The 27,255-nt window shown below is 43.6% G+C and overlaps 1 protein-coding gene across 7 annotated transcripts in view; it reads left to right on the top strand.

Annotated features, from left to right (window-relative positions):
* LOC109908536 (collagen alpha-1(XVI) chain) overlaps positions 1–27,255 on the top strand; it is a 140,252-nt gene that overhangs the window by 13,005 nt on the left and 99,992 nt on the right. For 6 of the 7 annotated variants that reach the window (XR_004203554.1, XM_031793140.1, XM_031793145.1 and 3 more), the window contains 3 exons: positions 3,780–3,891; positions 19,127–19,195; positions 19,348–19,465. Coding sequence is in view for 6 of the 7 variants with exons in the window: in XM_031793140.1 (XP_031649000.1) it covers positions 3,819–3,891; positions 19,127–19,195; positions 19,348–19,465 (260 nt within the window). In the remaining variant the exon portion in view is untranslated. The remainder of the gene's footprint in view (positions 1–3,779; positions 3,892–19,126; positions 19,196–19,347; positions 19,466–27,255) is intronic. The other variant, XM_031793141.1, reaches the window with a different exon arrangement.

Raw genomic sequence — 27,255 nt, 5'->3', positions numbered from 1 at the left:
TCCGAAAAACCGAGGCTCCTGAGTCTGCCGATAAGAATATGGTGATTGACAGAGTCGAAAGCCTTGGCAAGGTCGATAAAGACGGCTGCACAGTACTGTCTTTTATCGATGGCGGTTATGATATCGTTGAGTACCTTGAGTGTGGCTGAGGTGCACCCATGACCGGCTCGGAAACCAGATTGCACAGCGGAGAAGGTACGGTGGGATTCGAGATGGTCAGTGACCTGTTTGTTGACTTGGCTTTCGAAGACCTTAGATAGGCAGGGCAGGATGGATATAGGTCTGTAACAGTTTGGGTCCAGGGTGTCTCCCCCTTTGAAGAGGGGGATGACTGCGGCAGCTTTCCAATCCTTGGGGATCTCAGACGATATGAAAGAGAGGTTGAACAGGCTGGTAATAGGGGTTGCGACAATGGTGGCAGATAGTTTCAGAAATAAAGGGTCCAGATTGTCAAGCCCAGCTGATTTGTACGGGTCCAGGTTTTGCAGCTCTTTCAGAACATCTGCTATCTGGATTTGGTTAAAGGAGAACCTGGAGAGGCTTGGGCGAGGAGCTGCGGGGGGGGGGGCGGAGCTGTTGGCCGAGGTTGAAGTAGCCAGGCGGAGGGCATGGCCAGCCGTTGAGAAATGCTTATTGAAGTTTTCGATAATCATGGATTTATCAGTGGTGACCGTGTTACCTAGCCTCAGTGCAGTGGGCAGCTGGGAGGAGGTGCTCTTGTTCTCCATGGACTTCACGGTGTCCCAGAACTTTTTGGAGTTGGAGCTACAGGATGCAAACTTCTGCCTGAAGAAGCTGGCCTTAGCTTTCCTGACTGACTGCGTGTATTGGTTCCGGACTTCCCTGAACAGTTGCATATCACGGGGACTATTCGATGCTATTGCAGTCCGCCACAGGATGTTTTTGTGCTGGTCGAGGGCAGTCAGGTCTGGGGTGAACCAAGGGCTGTATCTGTTCTTAGTTCTGCATTTTTTGAACGGAGCATGCTTATCTAAAATGGTGAGGAAGTTGCTTTTAAAGAATGACCAGGCATCCTCAACTGACGGGATGAGGTCAATGTCCTTCCAGGATACCCGGGCCAGGTCGATTAGAAAGGCCTGCTCACAGAAGTGTTTTAGGGAGCGTTTGACAGTGATGAGGGGTGGTCGTTTGACTGCGGCTCCGTAGCGGATACAGGCAATGAGGCAGTGATCGCTGAGATCCTGGTTGAAGACAGCGGTGGTGTATTTGGAGGGCCAGTTGGTCAAGATGACGTCTATGAGGGTGCCCTTGTTTACAGAGTTAGGGTTGTACCTGGTGGGTTCCTTGATGATTTGTGTGAGATTGAGGGCATCTAGCTTAGATTGTAGGACTGGCGGGGTGTTAAGCATATCCCAGTTTAGGTCACCTAACAGAACAAACTCTGAAGCTAGATGGGGGGCGATCAATTCACAAATGGTGTCCAGGGCACAGCTGGGAGCTGAGGGGGGTCGGTAGCAGGCGGCAACCGTGAGAGACTTATTTCTGGAGAGAGTAATTTTCAAAATTAGTAGTTCGAACTGTTTGGGTATGGACCTGGAAAGTATGACATTACTTTGCAGGCTATCTCTGCAGTAAACTGCAACTCCTCCCCCTTTGGCAGTTCTATCTTGACGGAAGATGTTATAGTTGGGTATGGAAATCTCTGAATTTTTGGTGGCCTTCCTGAGCCAGGATTCAGACACAGCAAGGACATCCGGGTTAGCAGAGTGTGCTAAAGCAGTGAGTAAAACAAACTTAGGGAGGAGGCTTCTGATGTTGACATGCATGAAACCAAGGCTTTTTCGATCACAGAAGTCAACAAATGAGGGTGCCTGGGGACATGCAGGGCCTGGGTTTACCTCCACATCACCCGCGGAACAGAGAAGGAGTAGTATGAGGGTGCGGCTAAAGGCTATCAAAACTGGTCGCCTAGAGCGTTGGGGACAGAGAATAAGAGGAGCAGGTTTCTGGGCATGGTAGAATATAGTCAGGGCATAATGCGCAGACAGGGGTATGGTGGGGTGCGGGTACAGCGGAGGTAAGCCCAGGCACTGGGTGATGATGAGAGAGGTTGTATCTCTGGACATGCTGGTAGTAATGGGTGAGGTCACCGCATGTGTGGGAGGTGGGACAAAGGAGTTATCAGGGGCATGAAGAGTGGAACTAGGGGCTCCATTGTGAACTAAAACAATGATAACTAACCTGAACAACAGTATACAAGGCATATTGACATTTGAGAGAAACATACAGCGAGGCATGCAGTAATCACAGGTGTTGAATTGGGAAAGCTAGCTAAAACAGTAGGTGAGACAACAGCTAATCAGCTAGCACAACAACAGCAGGTAAAATGGCGTAGACTAGGCAACGGGGCCAACAGATAAAACAAACAAGCAGAATGGAGTACCGTGATTAATGGACAGTCCAGCGTGCATCAGCTATGTAGCCAAGAGATCAGTGTCCAGGGGGCAGCGGTGGATGGGGCAGGGAAGCTGGACTGGCGAGTGTTATCCAGGTTAAAAAAACTAACAATGACTAAATAGCTTGTAGCTAGTTAGCTGGTTAGCTTCTGGAGGTTCTTGAGTGTGTTCTAAAAATAAAAGAATAATAGCGATTCCGTATCACATTGGGTGAGGCAGGTTTCCGGAAGGTATAAACAAATTAAAAGTCAAAAGAGAGAAAGTAAATATGGGTCCGGTGAGCATTTGGGATGCGGCAATTCAGGCGGTTAGCAGGCCTGTGCTAACAAGCTAACAGTTTGTAGGCCCGGGCTAGACAAGGTAGCAGTTAGCGGACCGGAGCTGGACAAGCTAGCAGTTAGCAGGCCGAATTAGCAAGCAGGGAGATAGTGAGGGCTAGAGAGTTAGCCTTTGGGGGACATCGCGATGGGGTGAGTCTGTTAATTCCTCTTCATGCGATGACATCGATAGACCGGTCCTGGGCCTGGGTATTGTAGCTCAGGAGTATGCTACGGTGGTAGCACAGGTGCTACGGCCGGGCTAGCTTCAAGCTAAGTGGGTGGAAACGCTAGCCAGGAGTAATCCGGGGTTGCGGTTTAGCTAGATAACTAGTTGCTGAAAAATCCAGCTGAAAGATGTTCCGTTTGCGGTGGGAATCCGGGGATGAATCCGGGGATGAAAAATAAATAGGTCCGTTATGCTCTGGTTAGAGTCGCGTTGTACGAACAGGCGAGAGCTTTCCGAACTACAGGTTAGCTGATGACCGGTTAGCTGAAGACCGCTAGCATACCCGCTGGTTAGCTGGCTAGCTTCAGTTGAGGGGTCACGAAGTAAATATAAATACTTTAGGAATTTAGGAAAAATAGCTACATTGGGTGAGTCGGGTTGCAGGAGAGTATTTGGAAGCTTAGGGTTTAGCAAAATGTTTTCAAAGAGATATGTGGAGAAAATATGTAAAAAATATGTAAAAAACGAAAAAGAAACGATAAATACAGGGACACGACAGGACAGGACGACTTACTGCTACGCCATCTTGGAAATTAGCATCTTGAAAACAGCTCACCTACAGGTTCAACGCCAATACAACCAGCTGACTCAGTATTAGTTGAGTGTAAATGGTTGTGTAGTCTCTGTGTGTACTACCTGTTTCTTACAATGTGCTCTCATATCAAATACTGTCATTTTTTATGTTGACTCTCTCCCTCTCCACCTCCCTTTCCTCTATATCTCTCTCCATCTCCTCCTTCTCTCTCCCTCTTTCCAACCCCATATCCCTTCCTCCCCTTGTTTCTCTCTCTCTCCCTCTCCCTCCCTCTCTCCCAGGTAGCAGTCAAGGTGTGTGTGTATCCAGAGGAGTGCATCATGAGGAATCTCCGCTTCCTGGTTCTGCTCACCCTCAGCCTCTGGTCATGTGACCTGGGAGCATCATCCAAAGGTGAGTCTATTTTTATCCCCACGGTGGAATCTGGTATACGGTCAAATGCGATGTGTCCCAAGTCATTGCTTTTGCCAGAAATTTAATGTATTATCTACTTCACATGTCTGCTGCCTTCACTTCAGACTTTTACTTCAAATGGGTGGGTGGGTAGATGGGTGCAAGTGTGTGCGTGACCACGCCTGAGTATGTGTGACTGAGGTTGGTAGCTGTCTGGTCTAGCTGTGTTAGAAAGGCCATGTGTTTTCAGTATGTGGTACCCATTCATTACATGTGTGTGTGTGTGCGTGCGTGCGCGTCTGTGTATCTGTGTATCTGTATGCGTGTGTGTTTGTCTATGTCAGGAGCTGTCTTGACTCCGGTGTGGTCTTGTTGTGTTTTTATGATCTGTCACATTCCCTCTTCAGCATCTCTTCCCTCCATAATATTCCTCCTGGGGCAATACCTCCAGAACTTCTGCAGCTCAGAGGGGATAGGCTCCCGGGAGAGCCCAGCCAGAGTGATTCATCTGGGGCTGAGCCAGTTTGCTGTTCCTCTGAGACCCTGGTGGTGGGTGGAAGGAAACACTTTGAAATAAGTGAAGTGTTTGAATAGCCAATCAGCTCCCTGCTCTCCCTCTGTCCCGTCTCAAACTCCAGAAGTGGCTAGTAATGTGCTAACATCAGCGGGAGGTTGAGACAGAATATAGAAGCAGATGTTCCAGTTTTCAACTCAGAACTTTATTGGTGGAAAATGTGTGTGTGTGTGTGTGTGTGTGGTGGTGGTGGGTTCCTGTGGGAGGGGGGGTCCTGTGTATTCGTGTGTGTGTGGTGGTGGTGGTGGGTTCCTGTGGGAGGGGGGGTCCTGTGTATTCGTGTGTGTGTATAGTGAGGATGTTGAGAGTGGAAAAACAGTCTTTAAGGGAAACATTTGTGACCTCATCTTTAAGTATGGCTAAGTGTTAGTAGTGAGTTTCAGGTCTAAAGTGATACATGTTTCCACTCCTCCCCTCATTTATCTCTGGAAAAAACAACCTAGATGTTCTCTTCTTTCTTTCTTTCTTTCTTTCTTTCTTTCTTTCTTTCTTTCTTTCTTTCTTTCTTTCTTTCTTTCTTTCTTTCTCTCTCTCCACTTGCTTTCCCTCTCTCTTATCGCTCTTTCCTCCCATTTTTCATGTTCTCTCCCTGTATATATCAGTGTCTCTCTCCTCTTTCCTTTTCTCATCTCTCTCTTCCTCTTTCTCATCCTCCCTAGCCCTTGTACTACATCTAATTGTCTTTCTATCACATCATTACCTACATTACCCAGCGTGCCCTTCTCCACCTACAATGCACTCTCTTAAGTGGTTCCAGCAGTGCTACTGGCAGAACCAATCTTCTCCTTGATCCCACTGATCCCCTATCAAGTGTGTGTGTGTGTGTGTGTGTGTGTGTGTGTGTGTGTGTGTGTGTGTGTGTGTGTGTGTGTGTGTGTGTGTGTGTGTGTGTGTGTGTGTGTGTGTGTGTGTGTGTGTGTGTGTTTATGCATATACGTGTAAACACACACTGATCTACAGCCCAGACCAATTACAGTGGAATGCCACTTTATAAGACAATTCCCATAATCCTCTTCTGCTTCTTCCTCCATCTTCCCGTTGCTCCGAGCACCCTTCTGACCCTGTCCCTAATAAAACCATGCTGCCAAGCTCTAGAGAACAGTGAACATAAACAGAAAAGCCTGCAAATGGAACACAGCCATAACAATGACTGCTGCAGTGCAGACTGTGACAGACAGACAGACAGACAGACAGACAGACAGACAGACAGACAGACAGACAGACAGACAGACAGACAGACAGACAGGGTCCATGAGGTTTGGAACGGTTGGAGGATCTAGAGTTCTAACAGGATGGGGTGTGTTACCGACCGACCGACCGACCGACAGACAGGGTCCATGAAGTTTGGAAAGGTTGGAGGATCTAGAGTTCTAACGGTATGGGGTGTGTTACCGACTGACCGACAGACAGACAGGGTCCATGAGGTTTGGAACGGTTGGAGGATCTAGAGTTCTAACAGGATGGGGTGTGTTACCGACCGACCGACAGACAGGGTCCATGAGGTTTGGAGCGGTTGGAGGATCTAGAGTTCTAACGGTATGGGGTGTGTTACCGATTGACCGACCGACAGACCGACCGACCGACCGACAGACCGACCGACCGACCGACCGACCGACCGACAGGGTCCATGAGGTTTGGAACGGTTGGAGGATCTAGAGTTCTAACAGTATGGGGGGGGGGGTGTTACATAGTCCTTTTGTTGCCTGCAACATTCTGGTAACTTTTCCAAAAATGCCCAGGCTTTCCAGAAACCCTGGTTGGAGGATTCTGGATTTCTTGCTTATTCTCTCCAATCATCCTCCCTTCTCCTCCTCTCTCTCCCTCCCGCTCTTCCTCCTCCTTCTCTTATTTCTCTCTCTCCTATCATCCTCCCTTCTCCTCCTCTCTCTGCCTCATCCCTCTCTTCTTCCTCTCTCTCCTATCATCCTCCCTTCTCCTCCTCTCTCTCCCTCCCTCTCTTCCTCCTCCCTCTCTTCTTCCTCTCTCCTATCATCCTCCCTTCTCCTCTCTCTCCCTCCCTCTCTTCCTCATCACTCTCTTATTTCTCTCTCTCCTATCATCCTCCCTTCTCCTCCTCTCTCTCCCTCCCTCTCTTCTTCCTCCTTCTCTTATTTCTCTCTCTCCTATCATCCTCCCGTCTCCTCCTCTCTCTCCCTCATCCCTCTCTTCTTCCTCTCTCTCCTATCATCCTCCCTTCTCCTCCTCTCTCTCCCTCCCTCTCTTCCTCCTCCCTCTCTTCTTCCTCTCTCCTATCATCCTCCCTTCTCCTCCTCTCTCTCTCTCCCTCCCTCTCTTCCTCATCCTCTCTTCTTCCTCTCTCTCCTATCATCCTCCCTTCTCCTCCTCTCTATCTTCCTCATCCCTCTCTTCTTCCTCTCTCCTATCATCCTCCCTTCTCCTCCTCTCTCTCCCTCCCTCCCTCTCTTCCTCATCCCTCTCTTATTTGCCTCTCTCCTATCATTCTCCCTTCTCCTCTTCTCTTTCCCTCCCTCTCTTCCTCCTCCCGCTCTTCTTCCTCTCTCTTATCCTCCCCCTTTCTTCCTCCTCCCTCTCTTCCTCCTCCCTCTGTTCCTCCTCTCTCTCCTATCATCCTCCCTTCCCTACCTCTTCCCCTCTCTTCCCATTCATCATCCCACTATCCTTCCTTCATCTTCCCCTTCTCCCTTTCTCTCCCCTCCCTCTTCCTACCCTCTCCCCCTTCTTTCTCATCACTCTGTCACTCCCTCCCCACCCTATTCCCGGTCTTGATGTTTTTTTTTTACTCTGACAGGTCTTCATCTTAATTCTGCATCTAAGTGCCTGTATAAAAGTCATAAGGGGGTAGGAGGGGGTAGGATAGGGGTGTAGAGTGAGGGGATATGCTGAGAAGAAAGCACTTTTTAAGGAGGGAGTGAAGTGTCTCTTGACTTCAAACAGCCCATGTTGAGTGGCAATAAAAGTCTGTGTGTTTCTGGGAACTTTTTGAAAGGCAGTTTTTGTTCTTTGTGAGAGAGCTTGCTGAGTATGCAGGGGAGGTAAGGGGTTAGAGGGGGAGGTAGGGAGGAGAGACTACCTTAAGGGGTGTTTCTGATGTGTTGAGGAACTGATTAGAGAGCTGCTGCTATACGTTCTCCTCTACACTCCAACTTCACCTTGATACTCTCTACAGTCAGCATTGACAGTTGGAACCTGCCATTATCCTTTGTTTTGTGTAAGTTAACTATACAAATATACTATATATACGTATTTCATCCTAATGCATCTGGATATAGGCCTGTGTCTGTGTATCGGGTTAGGATCATATTCATTCGGTTTAGGATTACGTTCATATTCATTAGGGTTGGGATTAGAGTCATATTCATTAAGGTTAGGATTATAGTTTTAGTCATTAGGGTTATATTTATTAGGGTTAGGATTAGAGTCATATTGATTTGAGTTAGGTTTAGGGTTAGGGTCAAATTTATTAGGGTTAGGATTAGAGTCATATTCATTAGGGTTAGGTTTAGGGTTAGGGTCATATTCATTAGGGTTAGGGTCATATTCATTAGGGTTAGGTTTAGGGTTAGGGTCAAATTTATTAGGGTTAGGATTAGAGTCATATTCATTAGGGTTAGGTTTAGGGTTAGGGTCATATTCATTAGGGTTAGGGTCATATTCATTAGGGTTAGGTTTAGGGTTAGGTTCATATTCATTAGGGTTAGGGTCATATTCATTAGGGTTAGGGTCATATTTATTAGGGTTAGGATTAGGGTTAGGGTTATATTCATTAGGGTTAGGGTCATATTCATTAGGGTTAGGTTTAGGGTCATATTCATTAGGTTTAGGATTAGGGTCATATTCAATAGGGTTAGGGTCATATTCATTAGGGTTAGGGTCATATTCATTAGGTTTAGGATTAGGGTCATATTCATTAGGGTTAGGGTCATATTCATTAGGGTTAGGGTCATATTCATTAGGTTTAGGTTTATGGTCATATTCATTAGGTTTAGGGTCATATTTATTAGGTTTAGGGTTATGGTCATATTCATGAGGTTTAGGGTCATATTTATTAGGGTTAGGGTTATATTCATTAGGGTTAGGGTCATATTCATTAGGGTTAGGGTCATATTCATTAGGGTTAGGGTTATATTCATTAGGGTTAGGGTCATATTCATTAGGGTTAGGGTCATATTCATTAGCGTTAGGGTTATATTCATTAGGGTTAGGGTCATATTCATTATGGTTAGGTTTAAGGTCATATTCATTAGGTTTAGGGTTAGGGTCATATTCATTAGAGTTTGGGTCATATTCATTATGGTTAGGTTTAGGGTCATATTCATTAGGTTTAGGTTTAGGGTCATATTCATTATGGTTTGGGTCATATTCATTAGGGTTAGATTTAGGGTCATATTCATTATGGTTAGTGTAACAAATCTCTTCGTCGTCTGAGGAGGAGTAGGAAGGATCGATCGGACCAATATGCAGCATCGTAAGTGTCCATGTTAATTTATTAGACTGAACACACGAAACAAAATAACAAAGTGAAAGGAAGAAACAAAACAGTTCTGTCAGGTGAATACACAAAACAGAAAACAACTACCCACAAATCATAGTGGGAACACAGGCTACCTAAGTATGGTTCTCAATCTGATTGGGAACCATACCAGGCCAAAAGTAGACCTAGAACAAAAACATTGAATACCCACCCTAACTCACGCCCTGACCAAACTAAAACAGAGACATAAAAAAGGTCGTGACAGTTAGGGTCATATTCATTACGGTTATGGTCATATTCATTACGGTTAGGTTAGGGTTATGGTCATAATCATTAGGGTTAGGTTAGGGTTATGGTCATATTCATTAGGGTTAGGTTAGGGTCATATTCATTAGGGTTAGGTTTAGGGTCATATTCATTAGGGTTAGGTTAGGGTTATGGTAATATTCATTAGGGTTAGGTTAGGGTTATGGTCATATTCATTATGGTTAGGTTAGGGTTATGGTCATATTCATTAGGGTTAGGTTTAGGGTCATATTCATTAGGATTAGGTTTAGGGTCATATTCATTAGGGTTAGGTTTAGGGTCATATTCATTAGGATTAGGTTTAGGGTCATATTCATTAGGGTTAGGTTAGGGTTATGGTCATAATCATTAGGGTTAGGTTTAGGGTCATATTCATTAGGATTAGGGTTATGGTCATATTCATTAGGGTTAGGTTAGGGTTAGGGTCATATTCATTAGGGTTAGGTTAGGATTAGGGTCATATTCATTAGGGTTAGGTTAGGGTTATGGTCATAATCATTAGGGTTAGGGTTATGGTCATATTCATTAGGGTTAGGTTAGGGTTATGGTCATAATCATTAGGGTTAGGTTTAGGGTCATATTCATTAGGGTTAGGTTAGGGCTATGGTCATAATCATTAGGGTTAGGTTAGGGTCATATTCATTAGGGTTAGGTTAGGGTTATGGTCATAATCATTAGGGTTAGGTTAGGGTCATATTGATTAGGGTTAGGGTCATATTCATTAAGGTTAGGGTCATATTCATTAAGGTTAGGGTCATATTCGTTACGGTTATGGTCATATTCATTAGGGTTAGGTTTAGGGTCATATTCATTAGGGTTAGGTTTAGGGTCATATTCATTAAGGTTAGGTTAGGGTTATGGTCGTATTCATTAGGGTTAGGTTTAGGGTCATATTCATTAGGGTTAAGTTAGGGTTATGGTCATAATCATTAGGGTTAGGTTTAGGGTCATATTCATTAGGGTTAGGATTAGGGTCATATTCATTAGGATTAGGTTTAGGGTCATATTCATTAGGGTTAGGTTAGGGTTATGGTCATAATCATTAGGGTTAGGTTAGGGTTATGGTCATATTCATTAGGGTTAGGTTAGGGTTATGGTCATAATCATTAGGGTTAGGTTTAGTGTCATATTCATTAGGGTTAGGGTTATAGTCATAATCATTAGGGTTAGGTTTAGGGTCATATTCATTAGGGTTAGGTTAGGGTTATGGTCATAATCATTAGGGTTAGGTTAGGGTTATGGTCATAATCATTAGGGTTAGGTTTAGTGTCATATTCATTAGGGTTAGGGTTATAGTCATATTCATTAGGGTTAGGGTTATAGTCATAATCATTAGGGTTAGGATTAGGGTCATATTCATTACGGTTATGGTCATATTCATTAGGATTAGGTTAGGGTTATGGTCATAATCATTAGGGTTAGGTTTAGGGTCATATTCATTAGGGTTAGGATTAGGGTCATATTCATTACGGTTATGGTCATATTCATTAGGATTAGGTTAGGGTTATGGTCATAATCATTAGGGTTAGGATTAGGGTCATATTCATTACGGTTATGGTCATATTCATTAGGATTAGGTTAGGGTTATGGTCATAATCATTAGGGTTAGGTTTAGGGTCATATTCATTAGGGTTAGGTTAGGGTTATGGTCATAATCATTAGGGTTAGGTTTAGGGTCATATTCATTAGGGTTAGGTTAGGGTTATGGTCATAATCATTAGGGTTAGGTTAGGGTCATATTCATTAGGGTTAGGTTAGGGTTATGGTCATAATCATTAGGGTTAGGTTAGGGTCATATTGATTAGGGTTAGGGTCATATTCATTAAGGTTAGGGTCATATTCGTTACAGTTATGGTCATATTCATTAGGGTTAGGTTTAGGGTCATATTCATTAGGGTTAGGTTTAGGGTCATATTCATTAAGGTTAGGTTAGGGTTATGGTCATATTCATTAGGGTTAGGTTTAGGGTCATATTCATTAGGGTTAGGTTAGGGTTATGGTCATAATCATTAGGGTTAGGTTTAGGGTCATATTCATTAGGGTTAGGATTAGGGTCATATTCATTAGGATTAGGTTTAGGGTCATATTCATTAGGGTTAGGTTAGGGTTATGGTTATAATCATTAGGGTTAGGTTAGGGTTATGGTCATATTCATTAGGGTTAGGTTAGGGTTATGGTCATAATCATTAGGGTTAGGTTTAGTGTCATATTCATTAGGGTTAGGGTTATAGTCATAATCATTAGGGTTAGGTTTAGGGTCATATTCATTAGGGTTAGGTTAGGGTTATGGTCATAATCATTAGGGTTAGGTTTAGGGTCATATTCATAAGGGTTTTGTTTAGGGTCATATTCATTAGGGTTAGGTTTAGGGTCATATTCATTAGGATTAGGTTAGGGTTATGGTCATATTCATTAGGATTAGGTTAGGTTTAGGGTCATATTCATTAGGGTTAGGTTAGGGTTATGGTCATAATCATTAGGGTTAGGGTTATGGTCATATTCATTAGGGTTAGGGTTATGGTCATATTCATTAGGGTTAGGTTAGGGTTATGGTCATAATCATTAGGGTTAGGTTAGGGTCATATTCATTAGGGTTAGGTTAGGGTTATGGTCATAATCATTAGGGTTAGGTTCATATTCATTAGGGTTAGGGTCATATTCATTAAGGTTAGGGTCATATTCATTACGGTTATGGTCATATTCATTAGGGTTAGGTTTAGGGTCATATTCATTAGGGTTAGGTTTAGGGTCATATTCATTACGGTTATGGTCATATTCATTAGGGTTAGGTTTAGGGTCATATTCATTAGGGTTAGGTTTAGGGTCATATTCATTAGGGTTAGGTTAGGGTTATGGTCATATTCATTAGGGTTAGGTTTAGGGTCATATTCATTAGGGTTAGGTTAGGGTTATGGTCATAATCATTGGGGTTAGGTTTAGGGTCATATTCATTAGGGTTAGGATTATGGTCATATTCATTAGGATTAGGTTTAGGGTCATATTCATTAGGGTTAGGTTAGGGTTATGGTCATAATCATTAGGGTTAGGGTTATGGTCATAATCATTAGGGTTAGGTTAGGGTTATGGTCATAATCATTAGGGTTAGGTTTAGGGTCATATTCATTAGGGTTAGGTTAGGGTTATGGTCATAATCATTAGGGTTACGTTTAGGGTCATATTCATTATGGTTAGGTTAGGGTTATGGTCATAATCCTTAAGGTTAGGTTAGGGTTATGGTCATATTCATTAGGGTTAGGTTAGGGTTATGGTCATAATCATTAGGGTTAGGTTTAGGGTCATATTCATTAGGGTTCGGGTTATGGTCATAATCATTAGGGGTAGGTTTAGGGTCATATTCATTAGGGTTAGGTTAGGGTTATCGTCATAATCATTAGGGTTAGGTTTAGGGTCATATTCATTAGGGTTAGGATTAGGGTCATATTCATTACGGTTATGGTCATATTCATTAGGATTAGGTTTAGGGTCATATTCATTAGGGTTAGGGTTAGGGTTAGGGTTATGGTCATAATCATTAGGGTTAGGTTTAGGGTCATATTCATTAGGTTTAGGATTAGGGTCATATTCATTACGGTTATGGTCATATTCATTAGGATTAGGTTTAGGGTCATATTCATTAGGGTTAGGTTAGGGTTATGGTCATAATCATTAGGGTTAGGTTTATGGTCATATTCATTAGGGTTAGGTTAGGGTTATGGTAATATTAATTAGGGTTAGGTTAGGGTTATGGTCATATTCATTAGGGTTAGGTTAGGGTTATGGTAATATTCATTAGGGTTAGGTTAGGGTTATGGTCATATTCATTAGGGTTAGGGTTATGGTCATAATCATTAGGGTTAGGTTTAGGGTCATATTCATTAGGGTTAGGTTAGGGTTATGGTCATATTCATTAGGGTTAGGTTTAGGGTCATATTCATTAGGATTAGGTTTAGGGTCATATTCATTAGGGTTAGGTTAGGGTTATGGTCATAATCATTAGGGTTAGGTTTAGGGTCATATTCATTAGGATTAGGTTTAGGGTCATATTCATTAGGGTTAGGTTAGGGTTATGGTCATATTCATTAGGATTAGGTTTAGGGTCATATTCATTAGGGTTAGGTTAGGGTTATGGTAATATTCATTAGGATTAAGTTCAGGGTCATATTCATTAGGGTTAGGTTAGGATTATGGTCATATTCATTAGGGTTAGGTTAGGGTTATGGTCATATTCATTAGCATTAAGTTCAGGGTCATATTCATTAGGGTTAGGTTAGGATTATGGTCATATTCATTAGGGTTAGGTTAGGGTTATGGTCATAATCATTGGGGTTAGGTTTAGGGTCATATTCATTAGGGTTAGGATTATGGTCATATTCATTAGGATTAGGTTTAGGGTCATATTCATTAGGGTTAGGTTAGGGTTATGGTCATATTCATTAGGGTTAGGTTAGGGTTATGGAAATATTCATTAGGGTTAGGTTAGGGTTATGGTCATATTCATTAGGGTTACAGGCTGACTACACCACTCGCGTCACGTGTGAAATCTATATTATTCAATTATTACACCCACACTGCTCGTTCACGCCAACGGAGGTCTGCGTTGCCAAGGGCTAAAATAGAAGTCAGTTCTATTTGTGATGCAGATCGCACTGCAAGTCCTGCCTCTCCCGTCTCCTTATAGAAGCAGGTACCCACGTGCCATCTCGTCATTGGTTATATCCATGTGGGTGCCTGAAAGACGAACGAGGTCGGTGGCGGTAGTAATGCACCTAATTTATGAAAGTTGCCAATCGCAATATGAAGTCCAGAGAAGAAAAAGCCTGGAAGGAGGAGAGATGACTAGAAACGATTCGGTTGACCGTTTTATGTATACATTATTTGGCGGAGTAGAGGACCTTGTGCATATTTTTTTTAAATATTTTTTTCCTATGATGTTCCCTAATAAGAATAACCTTAATGAACCTGAATCTGATTAATCTCTAGTTTCATTCATCCCTATAGAATACCACAGTATTGGTCACAATACCCATAACACCTAGCGGTCAAACAGGGAAATGGTTCCAATAATTTTCCCAACAGTAATTTTTCCCATAGGGGATTTTAGGAACACTGTTTTGTGTAGGCTTGCGTTTCTATTACCATGTTAAAATCTCTAGGACAAGGTGACTCTTGTCAATATATTCACCTGTGTTAACCCCCCAAAATGAAATTATAATTAGCTGCTTATGTGGCAGAAAGAACTACAAATTCCATGATTATCTGGACGAGACTTCAGAATCAAGGCAAAGGTAAGAATCTCTGGACTAACTATCTAATGTTAGCTAAATGTAGTAATGAATAAATTAGCTACATTTATTTAATGGGCAATTCTGTGAACTGACTTGTGCAAGTTTTAAATTGACACAATACCTGTTAGCAAAGGTGTCAGCTAGAGATGGCATGCAGGAGCTTGCAGGGATTTGTAGTCTTTCATGCTGTCTAATTTGACGCTAATTATAATTTTAGAATCTGAGAGTAAATAGAACCAAATATATTGAAAAAAAAGTCACCTTGTCTGAGAGAGACTTACATGGTTATCAAAATGTCATGCCAGGATAAGCCTACATGAAACAAACCCCTTCACTTTGGGAAAAATGGTTGGAACCATTTCATTTTTTGACCGCTAGGTTTTATGGGTATTATGACACCTCCACTATGGGGCTCTATTGGGTTGACATATTCATTCTAATAAATAGTAGGTTCATGAGTTAACTCATTTCAATTGGCCCAGCTACTGATCAATAGAGTGAACAAATAGAATGATAGAAGTTAAAAGCTCTTGATTTAGCCTCTTAGTCTGCTTCTCTTTCCTGTGTGAGAATATAACTCAGACCCTCAGGCTAGCAACTCACTCTCACTCTGTCACACACACACACACACACACACACACGCACGCACGCACACACACACATACGCACACACGCGCATGCACGCACGCACACACACACACACACACACACACACACACACACACACACACACACACACACACACACACACACACACACACACACACACACACACAGAGAGAGCACTCTATCTGTGTGTTACTCTTCCCAATCTAATTGGATCCAGTCACTCTGTTTTACTCCAGCACTAAATTGGTTTCAATTTAACAACCTGGCCAACAGTCTCAACCCTGAAGTAGAGCAGTTTGTGTGTGTGTGTGTGTGTTTGGTTTTATTATCCTTGTGGGGACCAGAAGTCATCACAAGGATAGTAAAATGAGGACAATTCGGACAAGTGGGGACATTTTGCAGGGCCCAACAATGAAAAAGGCTATTTTCGGCTTAGGTGTTCAAATCAAATCAAATGTTATTGGTCCCATACACATGGCTAGCAGATGTTAATGCGAGTGCAGCGAAATGCTTGTGCTTCTAGTTCCGACCTTGCAGTAATATCTAACAAGTAATCTAACAATTTCACAACAACTACCTTATGCACACAAGTGTAAAGGAATGAATAAGAATATGTACATATACATTTATGGATAAGTGATGGCCGTGCGGCACAGGCAAGATGCAGTAGATGGTATAGAGTACAGTATATACATATGAGATGAGTAATGTAGGGTATGTAAACACAGAAAGTGGCATTGTTTAAAATGAATAGTGATACATGTATTATATCCAATTATTAATAAAGTGGCTAGAGATTTCAGTCAGTATGTTGGCAGCAGCCACTCAATGTTAGTGATGGCTGTTTAACAGTCTGATGGCCTTGAGATAGAAGCTGTTTTTCAGTCTCTCGGTCCCTGCTTTGATGCAGCTGTACTGACCTCGCCTTCTGGATGATAGCGGGGTGAACAGGCAGTGGCTCGGGTGGTTGTTGTCCTTGATGATCTTTTTGGCCTTCCTATGACATCGGGTGGTGTAGATGTCCTGGAGGGCAGGTAGTTTGCCCCCGGAGAGCCTTACAGTTGTGGGTGGAGCAGTTGCCGTACCAGGCGGTGATACAGCCCGACAGGATGCTCTTGATTGTGCATCTGTAAAAGTTAGCTAGTGTTTTCAGTGACAAGCCAAATTTCTTCAGCCTCCTGAGGTTGAAGATGCGCTGTGTTGCCTTCTTCACCACGCTGTCTGTGTGGGTGGACCATTTCAGTTTTTCCGTGATGCGTTTGCCAAGGAACTTAAAATTTTCCACCTTCCCCACTACTGTCCCATCGATGTGGATAGGGGGTGCTCCCTCTGCTGTTTCCTGAAGTCCACGATCATCTCCTTTGTTGTGTTGACGTTGAGTGTGATGTTATTTTCCTGACACCACACTCCGAGGGCCCTCACCTCCTCCCTGTAGGCCATCTCATCATTGTTGGTAATCAAGCCTTCAAGCCTACCACTGCAGTGTCATCTGCAAACTTGATTACCGAGTTGGAGGCGTGCATGGCCACGCAGTCATGGGTGAACAGGGAATACAGGAGAGGGCTGAGAACACACCCTTGTGGGGCCCCAGTGTTTTGACGATCAGCGGGGTGGAGATGTTGTTTCTTACCCTCACCACCTGTGGGCGGCCCGTCAAAGTCCAGGACGCAGTTGCACAGGGTGGGGTCGAGACCCAGGGTCCCGAGCTTAATGACGAGTTTGGAGGGTAATATGGTGTTAAATGCTGAGCTGTAATCGATGAACAGCATTCTAACGTAGGTATTCCTCTTGTCCAGATGGCTTAGGGCAGTGTGATTGCGATTGCGTCGTCTGTGGACCTATTGGGGCGGTAAGCAAATTGGAGTGGGTCTAGGGTGTCAGGTAGGGTGGAGGTGATATGGTCCTTGACTAGTCTCTCAAAGCACTTCATGATGACGCAAGTGAGTGCTACGGGGCGATAGTCATTTAGCTCCGTTACCTTAGCTTTCTTTCGAACAGGAACAATGGTGGCCCTCTTAAAGCATGTGGGGACAGCAGACTGGGATAAGGATTGATTGAATATGTCCGTAAACACACCAGCCAGCTGGTCTGCGCATGCTCTGAGAACACGGCTAGAGACGCCGTCTGGGCCAGCAGCCTTGCGAGGGTTAACACGTTTAAATGTTTTACTCACATTGGCTGCGGTGAAGGAGAGCCCGCAGGTTTTGGTAGCGGGCCGTATCAGTGGCACTGTATTGTATCAGTGGCACTGTATTGTCCTCAAAGCGAGCATGGCACTGTATTGTCCTCAAAGTTGTTTAGTTTGTTTGAGAGGAAGACATCTGTGTCTGCGACGGGGCGTGTTTTCTTTTTGTAATCCGTGATTGACTGTAGACCCTGCCACATACGTCTCGTGTCTGAGCTGTTGAATTGCGACTCCACTTTGTCTCTATTACGACGCTTAGCTGTTTGTATTCGGTCATGTTTTCGGTCACCTTGCCATGATTAAAAGCAGTGGTTCGTACTTTCAATTTTGCGCTAATGCTTCCATCAATCCACGGTTTCTGGTTGGGGAAGGTTTTAATAGTCACTGTGGGTACCACATCACCGATGCACTTGCTAATAAACTCGCACACCAAATCAGCGTATACATCAATGTTGTTGTCTGAGGCTATCTTTTAGGTTTAGGGTTACTATTAAGTTTAGGGAAGGGTTTAGTGTTAAGGTTAGGGGTTAGGTTAAGGGTAATGGTTAGATTTTAGGGTTAGGTGTTAGGGAAAATAGGATTTTGAATGGGAATCAAATGTTTGGTACACACAATGATACTAAAAGAAACATCTGCACTGCACACCAGGGTCATGGACTTAGTAATACTGTATGTGTGTCCTCCTAGTTGCAGTGTGTGTGTGTGTGTGTGTGTGTGTGTGTGTGTGTGTGTGTCAGTGTGGATTTATTGGACAATCTCCAGACTTGTACAATCCTTTAGGTTTTATAGTTCTAACACACTGGTAGGACTGGAGACAGTGGAGGTCACCAGCCCTGGTCCCAGAGAGCTAGGAAAACAGCCCATTCCATCAATAATCTCATCAAGACCTTGATTAGTAGAATTAGGTATGTTAGAGTTGGTGACCATTCATTAATGTTCCTCTCAGAATCATTCTAGGGTGTCTGTCCCAAATGGCCCACTATTCCTCATATAGTCCACAACTTTTGACCGGGACCCATGTACAGGTAGTGAACTATATGGAATAGGGTGCCATTTGGGACAGACCCCAGGAACCAAGTGGGTCACACCTGAACCAGAACATGTTACTATATTACTGAACCCCTACCTGACCCTGAACATGTTACTATGTTACTGAACCCCTACCTGACCCTGAACATGTTACTATGTTACTGAACCCCTACCTGACCCTGAACATGTACCCAGGGCTCACAATGTAGTGAGGGCTCACAATATTACAGATTCACAATATGACAGCAAACACATTTCTCCTTGACATCTGCTAACGGGGTGAGGATATATCCATCAATTGTGTGAATGTGTGACACGTGCCTCTCTCTCTCTCTCTCTCTCTCTCTCTCTCTCTCTCTCTCTCTCTCTCTCTCTCTCTCTACCCCTCCCCGTTCCTTTCTCTCTCCCAGAGGGGAGGACGGCTCATAATAATGGCTGGAACGGAGTCAATGGAATGGCACCAAACACATGGTTTCCATTCCACCATTCCACCTATTCCGCTCTTACCTTTACCATGAGCCTGTTCTTTCCAATGAAGGTGCCACCAGCCTCCTGTAGTTGACCCACTGACAGATTTTGTGTGTGCTCCACAGTATGACCTGAGGCTGACCTGTACATGGGGGGGGGGGAGTGTTTTATATACAGTAGCAAAGGACAGTGTCTGTCTTAATCACCATATCTATTTATTTTACTCTGACATTACTGTGTGTCCTTTGTCTGAATTTCACACAACATGTATTTTGTCTTGTCCATCTCTCCTTCTTACTCTCCTCTCTCTCATTCTCTCTCTCCAGAAGTACAATGCCCTTCCCAACAGGTAGATGACTGGAAGTTCCCTCAGACGGCCAGACACAACATCACAGGTAAATGATACACACACACACAAACACATGCACACACACACACAAAACAGTTAGTACCATCTTGTTTATCCTGTCTGATCTACTGTGGCTCCTCTCTGTGATTGATTACTCTGCCTGGCCTGAGGATTAATGTGGTGATGGATTTGATGCAGGTTTCAATCTGGTGCGGCGCTTCTCCCTGCTCAAGACAGCAGCGGTCAGGAAGATCCGTAACCCCCGAGGACCCGTTATCCTCCGACTGGGCAAGACATCACTCATCCACCCCACAGAGTATGTCCTCCTCCCTCCCTCCATCACTACTAACTATCTTTCTTTGTCTGTCTGTCACTCTCTGTCTCCCTCTCTCCTTCTGTCTTTTTCCATTTTATCACTGCTGCTAGCTCTCTCTTTATATCTCTCTATCTGACTCTCTCTCCCTCTGCCTCTTTCTCTCTCTCTCTCTATTTTCCCATCTCATCGGCCCCACACAGTAGATCCTCAATCACTACTATCTCTCTCTCTCTCCCTCTCTCTCACACACACACTCTCTCTCGCTCTCATATACATTTACGTAATTTAGCAGACACTCTTATCCAGAGCGACTCAAAGTAGGGATTCATACATTTTCATGCTTTTTTTCATACTGGTCCCCCGTGGGAATCGAACCCACAACCCTGCCGTTGCAAGCTCCAACTGAGCGCTCTACACCCCCCCCCCCCCTCTCTCTCTCTCTGAGCAGTCTACACCCCCCCCCCCTCTCTCTCATTCTCTCTCTCTCTCTGAGCACTCTACACCCCCCCCCCTCTCTCTCTCTCTCTGAGCACTCTACACCCCCCCCCCCCTCTCTCTGACTTTGATAATTAGCAGATATCGGCCTAATTCTGCTCTGCATGCGTTATTTGGTGTTCTACGTTGTACTCGGAGGATTCTGCATGCAGAATCTCAATTTGTTGTTTGTCCCATTTTGTGAATTCTTGTTTGGTGAGCGGATCGTAGACCTCACAAGCTTAAAGGGCTATGGGTTCTATAACCGATTCAAGTATTTTTTGCCAGATCCTAATTTGTATGTCAAATTATATGTTCCTTTTAATGGCAAACACATGCACACACACACACAACAGTTAGTACCATCTTAGGTCACCACTTGTCTCTCAGATCGTTCAAAGCTTTTGAAAGTTACCTGTGGCGCTGATGTTTAGGCCGAGGTATGTATCATTGTTTGTGTGCTCTAGGGCAACGGTGTCTACTGGACACCGGCAACTGGACCTTATTTCTGTATTGTTTTAGTGATTCACAATAGTGAAGGCGTATGCTCAGGTTTTCTGGATGTCTATGCTTTTGGTTGGATAGGTTTCTCAATTTCTTTCTTAGGTTTTTGCGTTCTTCATCAAATCATTTGTCATTGTTATATGAGAGGGAAGCTGAGAGGTCAAATATACTGTTTATGTTTTCTACTGCCAAGTTTACAACATCACTATTAGAGTGAAAGTTTGGTCCAGGAAGTTGTCTAAAAGGTATTGAATTTGTTTTAGTTTTTTGGTAGGTTTCCACACTACTTTCCTTCAAGCTATAGCATGTCTTAATATTATTCAGTTCCTTTGGCTTTGATGCCTCATGATTGAGTATTGCTCTATTCAAGTAGACTGGGATGTTGCTGTGATTGGGGTGTTAGTGGGCTAACTGTGAACATTCTGAGAGACTCTTGTTTGAGGTCAGTGATAAAGTAGTCTACACTACTAATGCCAAGTGATAAGCTATATGTGTACATACCGTAGGGGTCCCCTCGAAGCCTACCATTGACTATGTACATTCCCATCGTGCGACAGACCTGTAGGAGTTGTGACCTGTTTTTGTTGGTTATGTTGTCGTAGTTTTGCCTAGGAGAGCATATGGAGGAGGGAATGCTGTCTCCTCCTGTTAGGTGTTTGTCCCCCTGTGTGCTGAGGTTGTCAGGTTCTTGTCCAGTTCTGGCATTTAGGTCGCCACACACTAGTACATGTCCCTGGGCTTGGAAATGATTGATTTCTCCTTCCAGGATGGAGAAGCTGTCTTCTTTAAAATAGCGCAATCTAGTGGGGGTGTCTTCAGAACAAATTCAGACCCCTTGACTTTTTCTACATTTTGTTGTGTTATAGCCATATTCTAAAATGTATTAAATAAATACAAATCCTTAGCAATCTACACACAATACCCCATAATGACAAAGCCTAAACAGTTATTTAGAAATGTTTGCAAATTTATAAAAAATAAAAAACAAAAATACTTGCTATGAAACACGAAATTGAGCTCAGGTGCATCCTGTTTCCATTGATCATCCTTTCTCCAACTTTATTGGAGTCTACCTGTGGTAAATTAAATTGATTTGACATGATTTGGAAAGGCACATATCTGTCTATATAAGGTCCCACAGTTGACAGTGCATGTCAGATCAAAAACCAAGCCATGAGGTAAAAGGAATTGTCCATTGAGCGCCGAGACAGGATTGTGTCGAGGCACAGATCTGGGGAAGGGTACCAAAAAAATGTCTGCAGCATTGACGGTCCCCAAGAACACAGTGGCCTCCGTCATTCTTAAAGGGAATAAGTTTTGAACCACCAAGACTGGAGCTGGCCGCCCGGCCAAACTGAGCAATTGGGGGAGAAGGGCCTTGATCAGGGAGGTGACCAAAAACCAGATGGTCACTGACAGAGCTCTAGAATTCTTCTGTGGAGATAGGAGAACCTTCCAGAAGGACAACCATCTTTGCAGCACTCCACCAATCAGGGCTTTATGGTAGAGTGGCCAGATGGAAGCCACTCCTCAGTAAAAGTTACATAACAGCCCTCTTGGAGTTTGCCAAAAGGCAATTAAAGACTCAGATTTTGAGAGACGAGATTCTCTGGTCTGATGAAACCAAGACTGGCCTGAATGCAAAGCGTCACGCCTGGAGGAAACCTGGCACCATCCCTACAGTGAAGCGTGGTGGTGGCAGCATCATGCTGTGGGGTGTTTTTCAGCTACAGGAACTGGGAGACTAGTCAGTATTGAGGCAAAGATGAACTGAGTAAAGCACAGAGAAATCCTTGATGAAAACCTGCTCCAGAGCTCTCTGGGCCTCAGACTAGGCCGAAGGTTCACCTTGCAAGAGGAGACTGACCCTCACCACACAACCAAGACAACGCATGAGGAGCTTTGGGGCAAGTCTCTGAATGTCCTTGAGTGACCCAGCCACAGCCCGTACCTGAACCCGATCTAACATCTCTGGAGAGACCTGAAAATAGCTGTGCAGCAACGCTCCCCATCCAACCTGACAGAGCTTGAGACGATCTGCAAAGAAGAAGGAAAGGCAGATGACCTCTGGCCTTGGATATTCCAGGATGCTCTCTCTCGCTCTCTAACTCCCTCCTCTATCTCTTGCTCTCAACCCCCCACCCCTCTCTCTCTCTCTCTTCCTCCTTCTCTTCATTTGTCTCTTCATTAATCTCTCTTTCTCTAGCTCTTTTTTTAAATCACCACTTAGTATGTTGGTGAATGGAGGTGGGTGATGGTTGAACTGACAGTATGTCTGTGAAACCAATTTTTGCTGTGACTATTCATTCAGCTTCCCCTCCCACAATCCTAACCTTGCAAAACCCAAAATCAGTAGAAATTTCACCCTGAACACATAGAGCTGCCTACTTTCTGATCGTTTTAGCAGAAGACCAGAATACCACATATTTTCCTCCGGCAGTAACACAAAACTGTTACAGTCGCATTAACAATAGCAGTAGGTGGTTTGGGATTCCTGGAGCAAACACATATACAAGTGACAGCCATTTTAACATCATATGTTACTTTTAATACCATTTACCTTAATCATATTTAAGTTAGTTCTATATGGCGGGTGTTTAAAGGTTTTTATCCGTTTTTTTTGTTCACCATTGTCAGACTATGTAGAGGACCTGATTAAGACCACACTGACCTTTTTAAACATTCTGTCTCTTGTGGTTCAGAGTTGTTGGTGTTCAGTCTGGTGAATGTTCCCTCTCTTTCCTTCTCCAGTCTGATAAACCATGAAAGTGCCCCAGGAGCTGCCAAGTGTATATCACGCTGCAGTATTTTATTGGGATTTCTGGCTTGATAACTCAATATATCACCCCCTCTAAGTCGTTTTAGAGCAGACGTTGTGTTCTCAATGTGCCGCATAATATTGTCACATATATTGTGTGTCACAGCGTCTCGAGTAACTCTGGAAATATGACAAACAGAAATTAGCAGGTCAGGAGTCAAAAGCTTTGAAAGCCACGAGAAAAATCATCAGGCTGTTTTGTATGGCATGATACCAATACGATGAAGAGAACAGAGAGTCTGTACATTTTCTTTCTATTTTTTGCGTTTGATTATGTTGTATTGTGGATCAAAATACAGTTATTCCGGGTGTCACTAATCTTATAGTACACAGCAAATTCTCCAGTGTTAAATCAACACAGAGTGTTAAATGTAACACCGGTCCAGTGTCTATACGGGTCCAGACTTTTTGGTGATACATTATCACACTGCTTGGTGTAAAACATTATTTACATATATATTGCCTTTCAAGTAAATTGTAGATTTACCACCCATGACTGTATTTGTTAGTGAGAGACATGGATGTTACATTCATCCATTCTCAGTCCTGTGGCCTTCACCAAGTGACATCCTATGCCAATATGTAATCATTCAAATTCAATCATTTAACACAATACAACACGTATTTCATAAGGCCTTATTTTGAGGGCCTAGTTTTAGACTAATACAGTGGCCTGAAACTCATGGTTTACAAGCAAAATCAGGCCCATATGTCACTTTATGTTGGCTTCCAAAAGGTTGACTAACCAACATTTAGAATTTTTAAGACTAAGATATGAGACAACCTAAATCATCTAAACTGGAACAACCATTTCAGTAGCGGGTGCAATAAGTCCAAGTAACAGATTTAGAAAAAATGTCAGCTACATTAAATAGTACCCGCAAAACACCAGTCTCAACGTCAACAGTGAAGAGGCGACTCCGGGATGCTGGCCTTCTAGGCAGAGTTCCTCTGTCCGGTGTCTCTGTTCTTCTGCCCATCTTCATCTTTTATTTTTATTGGTCAGTCTGAGATATGGCTTTTTCTTTGCAACTCTGCAGTCACCTCTTCACTGTTGACGTTGAGACTTGTGTTTTGCAGGTACTATTTAATGAAGCTGCCAGTTGAGGACTTGTGAGGTGTCTGTTTCTTAAACTAGACCCTCTAATGTACTTGTCCTCTTGCTCAGTTGTGCACCAGGGCCTCCCACTCCTCTTTCTATTCTGGTAGAGTGAAGGGAGTAGTACACAGCATTGTACTAGATCTTCAGTTTCTTGGCAATTTCTTGCATGGAATAGCCTTCATTTCTCAAAACAATAATAGACTGATGAGTTTCAGAATAATTTGAGCCTGTAATCGAACCCACAAATGCTGATGCTCCAGATGCTCAACTAGTCTAAAGAAGGCCAGTTTTATTGCTTCTTTAATCAGAACATCAGTTTTCAGCCATTCTAGGTCAACCAAGGTGGCATAGCAGTTCAGACGTCTTTTGTCCTCGTCTTGTCGTGTCCTGTATATATATACATTTACAACTTTTTCACATACATTTTATTTTTATTTTCCATCAACTCATCTTCAAAACACTCTCCTGCAACCCGCCTCACCAATGTATATTTATAAAAAAGTATTATTTACCTCAGATCTGTAATCCTCCAAGAAGCTAGCCAGAAACTCCAAGAAGCTAGCCTGAAACTAGCCAGAAGCTAATCCAGAAGCTAGTTCAGAAGCTAGTTAGCTCCTTTACTGGCAAATCGTTAGTATTCAGCTAACCACGGTTTGTGGTCATCAGCTATCCTTTAGCTCGAAAATCTATCGCCAGTTCTGTACGGCGCAGCGCGGCTCGGAACGGAACATACCGGACCAATTTTTCTCTCCATGTCCTTGGATTTCGACTGCTCTCTGGACATTCATACCCGGATCTCACAGCTAGCTAGCTGCTATCCGTGTGACTATCGGCCTTCGTCGATTCCGGAGCAAACATCAATTATTCCGGAGCTAGCGAGTTCCATCAATCACACCTGGGCTGCAGTCACCTATCCGGACCCGTTTTACTGCTTTCGCGGAGCCCCACCGGGCCTTCACAACTGGACTGCCGACGTTATCTACCCGAAGGAGTTATTCGGCTGGCTCCTCCGTCGCGACGTTACCTGAACGCCCATCTGCGGCCTGCTAACCGTTAGCTGTCTTACCGGCTGCTATCTGAATAGACAATCGGACAAATGTTTTTTTTATTTTTTTTTATTCTTTTTTTTTTTTTTTTTTTTTTTTTTTTTTTAAATATATATATTTTTTATTATTTATTATTATTATTATGTTTTCTTCTTGGGCCTCTATAACTATATCTATTGTTTTTATTTTTGTTGTTGTTGTGTGATTTGGATTAATCCCCTCTACCACACGGAACCCCACTAATCTACTGACGGAACGCAAGAGGTAGCTAACAACAGACCTCCATGCTAGCTTGCTACCGATGCCCTGGCTAGCTGTCTAAATCACCAACCAACCTCTCCACTCACCAGACCCTTTTGATCACTCGACTAAGCATGCCTCTCCTTAATGTCAATATGTCTTGTCCATTTCTGTTCTGGTTAGTGTTTATTGGCTTATTTCACTGTAGAGCCTCTAGTCCTGCTCACTATACCTTATCCAACCTATTAGTTCCACCACCCACACATGCAATGACATCTCCTGGTTTCAACGATGTTTCTAGAGACAATATCTCTCTCTTCATCACTCAATACCTAGGTTTACCTCCACTGTATTCACATCCTACCATACATTTGTCTGTACATTATACCTTGATGCTATTTTATCGCCCCCAGAAACCTCCTTTTACTCTATGTTCCAGACGTTCTAGACGACCAATTCTCATAGCTTTTAGCCGTACCCTTATTCTACTCCTCCTATGTTCCTCTGGCGATGTAGAGGTGAATCCAGGCCCTGCAGTGCCTAGCTCCACTCCTATTCCCCAGGCGCTCTCTTTTGACGACTTCTGTAACCGTAATAGCCTTGGTTTCATGCATGTTAACATTAGAAGCCTCCTCCCTAAGTTTGTTCTATTCACTGCTTTAGCACACTCTGCCAACCCGGATGTTCTAGCTGTGTCTGAATCCTGGCTTAGGAAGACCACCAAAAATTCAGAAATTTTAATTCCAAACTACAACATTTTCAGACAAGATAGAACTGCCAAAGGGGGCGGTGTTGCAATCTACTGCAAAGATAGCCTGCAGAGTTCTGTCCTACTATCCAGGTCTGTACCCAAACAATTTGAACTTCTACTTTTAAAAATCCACCTCTCTAAAAACAAGTTTCTCACCGTTGCCGCCTGCTATAGACCACCCTCTGCCCCCAGCTGTGCTCTGGACACCATATGTGAACTGATTGCCCCCCATCTATCTTCAGAGTTCGTGCTGCTAGGCGACCTAAACTGGAACATGCTTAACACCCCAGCCATCCTACAATCTAAACTTGATGCCCTCAATCTCACACAAATTATCAATGAACCTACCAGGTACCTCCCCAAAACCTTAAACACGGGCACCCTCATAGATATCATCCTAACCAACTTCCCCTCTAAATACACCTCTGCTGTCTTCAACCAAGATCTCAGCGATCACTGCCTCATTGCCTGCATCCGTAATGGGTCAGCGGTCAAACGACCGCCACTCATCACTGTAAAACGCTCCCTGAAACACTTCTGCGAGCAGGCCTTTCTAATCGACCTGGCCGGGGTATCCTGGAAGGATATTGATCTCATCCCGTCAGTAGAGGATGCCTGGATATTTTTTAAAAATGCCTTCCTAACCATCCTAAATAAACATGCCCCATTCAAGAAATTTAGAACCAGGAACAGATATAGCCCTTGGTTCTCCCCAGACCTGACTGCCCTTAACCAACACAAAAACATCCTATGGCGTTCTGCATTAGCATCGAACAGCCCCCGTGATATGCAGCTGTTCAGGGAAGCTAGAAATCATTATACACAGGCAGTTAGAAAAGCCAAGGCTAGCTTTTT

The sequence above is a fragment of the Oncorhynchus kisutch genome, linkage group LG17, assembly GCF_002021735.2.
Source record: "Oncorhynchus kisutch isolate 150728-3 linkage group LG17, Okis_V2, whole genome shotgun sequence".
In the NCBI taxonomy this organism is placed as follows: domain Eukaryota; kingdom Metazoa; phylum Chordata; class Actinopteri; order Salmoniformes; family Salmonidae; genus Oncorhynchus; species Oncorhynchus kisutch.
This window is presented reverse-complemented; position numbering and strand designations above follow the sequence as displayed.